This window comes from Mus caroli, chromosome 11 (genome assembly GCF_900094665.2).
Source record: "Mus caroli chromosome 11, CAROLI_EIJ_v1.1, whole genome shotgun sequence".
In the NCBI taxonomy this organism is placed as follows: domain Eukaryota; kingdom Metazoa; phylum Chordata; class Mammalia; order Rodentia; family Muridae; genus Mus; species Mus caroli.
The window spans coordinates 73,187,044-73,191,914 of record NC_034580.1 but is presented as its reverse complement, the minus strand read 5'-3'; the positions used below and the strand labels follow the sequence as shown (position 1 = coordinate 73,191,914).

General features: G+C 44.0%; 1 protein-coding gene and 1 pseudogene across 1 annotated transcript in view; one reads left to right on the top strand and one right to left on the bottom strand.

Annotated features, from left to right (window-relative positions):
- Positions 1 to 1,582: 1,582 nt before the first annotated feature.
- On the top strand, positions 1,583 to 2,045 carry LOC110306030 (annotated as a pseudogene).
- Positions 2,046 to 2,096: 51 nt separating this feature from the next.
- Positions 2,097 to 4,871, bottom strand: part of Sdf2 (stromal cell derived factor 2) — a 9,626-nt gene continuing 6,851 nt past the window's right edge. The window contains exon 3 of the mRNA XM_021177465.2: positions 2,097 to 2,735. Coding sequence (XP_021033124.1) covers positions 2,448 to 2,735 — 288 coding nt within the window. The 3' untranslated portion in view covers positions 2,097 to 2,447. The remainder of the gene's footprint in view (positions 2,736 to 4,871) is intronic.

Sequence of the window (4,871 nt, the reverse complement as noted above, 5' to 3'; positions counted from 1 at the left end):
ATCCCAGCACTCGGGAGGCAGAGGCAGGCAGATTTCTGAGTTCGAGGCCAGCCTGGTCTACAAAGTGAGTTCCAGGACAGCCAGGGCTATACAGAAAAACCCTGTGTCAAAAAAAACAAACAAAAAAATTAATAATAATAGTAATTAATAAAATAAAATTAAAAAGCTTGTAGAAGGGCTAGAGACATGGCTCAGTGGTTTAGAGCACTGGCTGTCCTTCCAGTGGATACAGGTTCAATTCTCAAAACTCACATGGCAGTTCACAGTTGTCTATGAATGGATGCAACCCCTTCACACAGACATGTATACGGCGACTATCAATTGTACATAAAAATTTAAAAAAAAAAAAAGAGCTTGTAGTAACTTGCATGTGGTGGTATGCACATTTAATCCCAGAACACAGGAGTCTGAAAAAGTGGGTTTCTGTGGTTTTGAGGCTAGCCTGGTTTACATAGGACCAGCCATCTATCTGCCTGTCTCTCACATATACACACACAAAGCCAGAGGTGGAGAAAGGGCTCGGTGACTAGGTTGAGCTTCCAGCAGCCCCAGTTTAATTTCCAGCACACAGCTCACAAGCACCTGTAACTCCAGTCCCAGGGGTCAGCTGCCTAGATGTCTTCTTCTGGCCTCTTTGGACATGTGATACACAGATATACATCCAAGCAAACACTTTATACATAAAGACTAAAAAGCCTGCAGTCACTGAAATTCCACCAGATGGCAGTCAGTTCTGTTCATCACTGTCCAGCCTAAGAATATAGGAGCAAAGTCTAGAATTAACTGGAACAAGAAAGTTGAAAATGAGGTGGCAGAGGAAGGACAACAAAATCTTATAAAAGGAAGAAGCTGCCCTTTAAGAGCTAAACACACTGTGGTACAGGTAAAAAGACCAAGGCAGTACAGGTAAAAAGACCAAGGCTCCCACCCCAAAAAGTACCTACTGCTTTCCAGAATGCAGGTGGCTACTCAGTTTTTCTCTCCCACACTGTTGAAAGTGTATCCACCCTGTGAAGAGTCTGTGATGTTTAAATGAAGGGTCGTCAGATGGTGCCTACATTAGTAGTGAACTAATGTTGGTTTTGGTAACCCTAAGTCCTTTTCTCATCTACATAACAGATCCTCGGGAAGACATGACATCAGCTAGATACGATGTTGAACTCTGTGAAAGTCTTCCTCACACATGGTCAAAATTTAATAAAGACGTGCTGGGGAAGAATTGCAGGCACAGAGAGCAAAGGGTTATATGGAAATAAACCTCTTAAAATGGCCAGCAGTGAAGATTCCTAGCACCTTAAAAGTCTTAGGGGGCCAGAGAGATGGTGGTTCAGTGGGTAGGAACACTGGCTGCTCTTCCAGAGGTCCTGAGTTCAAATCCTAGCAACCACATGGTGGCTCACAACCATCTATAATGAGATCTGATGCCCTTTTCTGGTGCATTTGAAGACAGCTACAGTGTACATAGATATAATAATAAATAAATCTTAAAAAAAAGTCTTAGGACTTGAGAATTAAGCAGTCAGATCATGAAATAGCCTGCTTAATAAATGACCACACAGCCTTTTTCCCTTTCTGCCACCGCCATGCCATCCAGACTGAGGAAGACCCGGAAACTCCGGGGCCACGTGAGCCCCGGCCACGGCCGCATTGGTAAGCACCGCAAGCACCCAGGCGGCTGCGGGAATGCTGGAGGCATCACCACAGGATCAACTTTGACAAATATCACCCAGGTTACTTTGGGAAAGTTGGTATGCGGCATTATCACTTGAAAAGGAACCAGAGCTTCTGCCCAACAGTCAACTTGGATAACTGTGGACGTTGGTCAGCGAGCAGACGCGGGTCAATGCAGCAAAAACCAAGACTGGAGCTGCTCCCATCATTGATGTTGTTCGATCAGGCTACTACAAAGTTCTGGGCAAGGGAAAGCTCCCTAAGCAACCTGTCATCGTGAAGGCCAAATTCTTCAGCAGAAGAGCTAAAGAGAAGATTAAGGGTGTTGGAGGTGCCTGTGTTCTGGTGGCTTAAAAGCCACACCGGAGGTTAATTAAATGCTAACATTTTCCATGTGAAAAAAAAAAAAATGACCACACAATGAATAAAAAGTCTTATTTATTTATTTTTTTATTCATTATTTTGGAGAAAGACAAAACAGGAGAAATCACAAGTTAAGAATCCATGATGCCCAGTTCCTGCGGAGTTACACTTCCCAGCTAAGACAGGCAAGCTCCTCAACTTCTTTTACCAGCATGAAGAAAGCTATCTCCACCTTCACAGACGAGTCCTTTCCCAAGAGAGCTGACTAAGCCTGGAGAGCAACCAATTCAAGTGTGAAGGGCTGCAGGCCCCAAGGCAGCGCGCTCAGAGGACCTGGAGCAGGGATCCCGCAGTGAAGCAGCAGCAGATGTCTACAAACACTGTGTGGCGACAGTGGCTCAGAGGATTTAGAGTCACAGCTCTGCATGATGGACCTCTGCCCTCAGCAACTCACTGGGCTTCATGAAGATGCCTTCCATGGCCTTCCAGTAGTTGTTCTGACTTGGCTGGGCCATACCATGTACCTCTTTTTGTCCACTTATAGGTCGTCCGTACTGTTCTCCTGTGACGGACAGCAGTACGTCGGTGGAAGAATGTTTGAACCTCACCTCACCATCTCTCACCCAGTAAGGTCCATTACAGAGCACTGTCCAGTCATCCAGATAGTCGCCTTCGCCTTCTTCGCCAAAGGCACTCACTTCCTAAAAGACAGAAAATGGCAACATTAACACCTGGTGGTCAGGGCTGGGGAGATGGCTCAACAGGTAAGAGCACTGACTGCTCTTCCAAAGGTTCTGAGTTCAAATCCCACCACTCATAATGAGATCTGACACCCTCTTCTGGTGCGTCTGAAGTCAGCTACAGTGTACTTATGTATAATAATAAACAAACATTTGGGGGAAAAAAACAACAACATGTGGTAGTCAGGTCTGAAGAGTGGAGGAATGGAGCCGAGAATGGTGGAGCCCACCATAGTTGTAATACTAGGGAACTGGAGATAGGAGCATCAGGGGGGGTCAAGATCAACCGGCTACATAGGCAGTTTGAGGCTAGCCTAGGCTAGAAGAGACCCTGTCTCCAAATAAATAAGGAGTCAGTGAGAAGAAAAATAAAACTGCCCAAAAGAAACAGGATTGGGACTTTCTAGTGTTAATGCACAAATATTTGTGCTGTTGTTGTTTTGAGACAGGGTTTCTCTGTGTAGACCAGGCTGGCCTGGAACTTGCACTGTAGATCAGACTGGACTCAGAAATCTGCCTGCCTTTGGCTCCTATGTGATGGAATTAAAGGCGTGTGCCACGATACCCAGCTTGTTGAACATTTTTTTCTGCATGAGATAAACTGTGAGGGAATAAAAAGACACAAAGGGCATGAGGAAGAATGAGCTGTCTCGCCAGGCATGGTGGCGCACGCCTTTAATCCCAGCACTCTGGAGGCAGAGGTGGTGGATTTCTGAGTTTGAGGCAGCCTGATCTACAAAGTGAGTTCCAGGACAGCCAGAGCTATACAGAGAAACCCTGTCTCAAAAACCAAAAAGAAAAAAAAAAAAGGAAAAAAAAAAAGAGCTGTTTCAGATTATGACCCAAGCACTAAGTTTTACATTAATACTATGTCATATGGTTTTTTAATTTAATCTTTTTAATTTTTTAAAATTTATACATTGAAGATTTATAAAAAATCAGGTACTAGATGTTAAATAATAATTGACCATGAGGCTAGAGAGTTAGTTCAGCAGTTGAGAGCACTGACCATTAAAGATTTATTAACCTGCTCCTAGAAATATGCCACTAGCCTTGGACGACAACCCCCACTGAATACATCCTTTTAGAATTGTTATATTTTGATGATTTATAATGATGTTACCTGTTCTGTTTGTGATTCACTGAATACATAGTTTCAGAGTTGCAATGCTTGGATGATTTTTGTGCTTTACTGTGCCAAATGATTTTTGTTGGTATTTGTGATTGTCTCACTGGATACAGTTTCTAAGAGATGTAATGTTTGGTTTTTTAATGTATAAAATCCTCTGCTTGAGAGCTGCAAAATACATTTATTCTAACTGCCTCTGTGTTTGTTTCTGTTTGTCACCGCCGAATCCTTACCCACCTAACTTCGAGGACACTTATTTCAGGGACCCCAAAACCCGACTGGGGTGGTCCGTGGCAGGAGTCCGTATGGGCTCAAGTACTCTTTCTTCTAAGCAGGTGAGACTACGGTGCACACTACTGCATTTGGTCTTCTGAACAAACTCATCACTTATTTTAACTTCTGGGGAGAGGATAATACAACCATACACTTGTTTCAAGGGATCCGACCCCTCACAGACCCATGCAGGCAAAATGCTAATGTGCCTAAAGTAAAAACAAAACCAAACCAAAAATGGAGAAATGGCTCAGAGGTTAAGAGCACTCACTCACTGTTCTTCCTGGTTCCTGAGTTCAATTCCCAGTAACCACAACCATCTGTAATAGGATCTTATACATAAAATTAAGAAGTTTTTAAAAAGTTAAAACCAAAAACAAACAAACAAACAAAAAACCCCAAAACCAACTCAGAGCATATGCTGCCCTTCCAGAGGACCCAGGTGTGATAACCAGCACCCACAGCCATCACAACCATCGGTAGCCCAGCTCCAGGGGATCTGATGCCCACTTCTGGCCTCCAAGGGCACTGCACACACAACACAGTGCACAGCTATACGTCTGGGAAAACACTCAAACACATAAAGTAAAGATAAAAAATAATTCTAGGGCTGGTGAGATGGCTCAGTGGGTAAGAGCACCCGACTGCTCTTCCGAAGGTCCAGAGTTCAAATCCCAGCAACCACATGGTGGCTC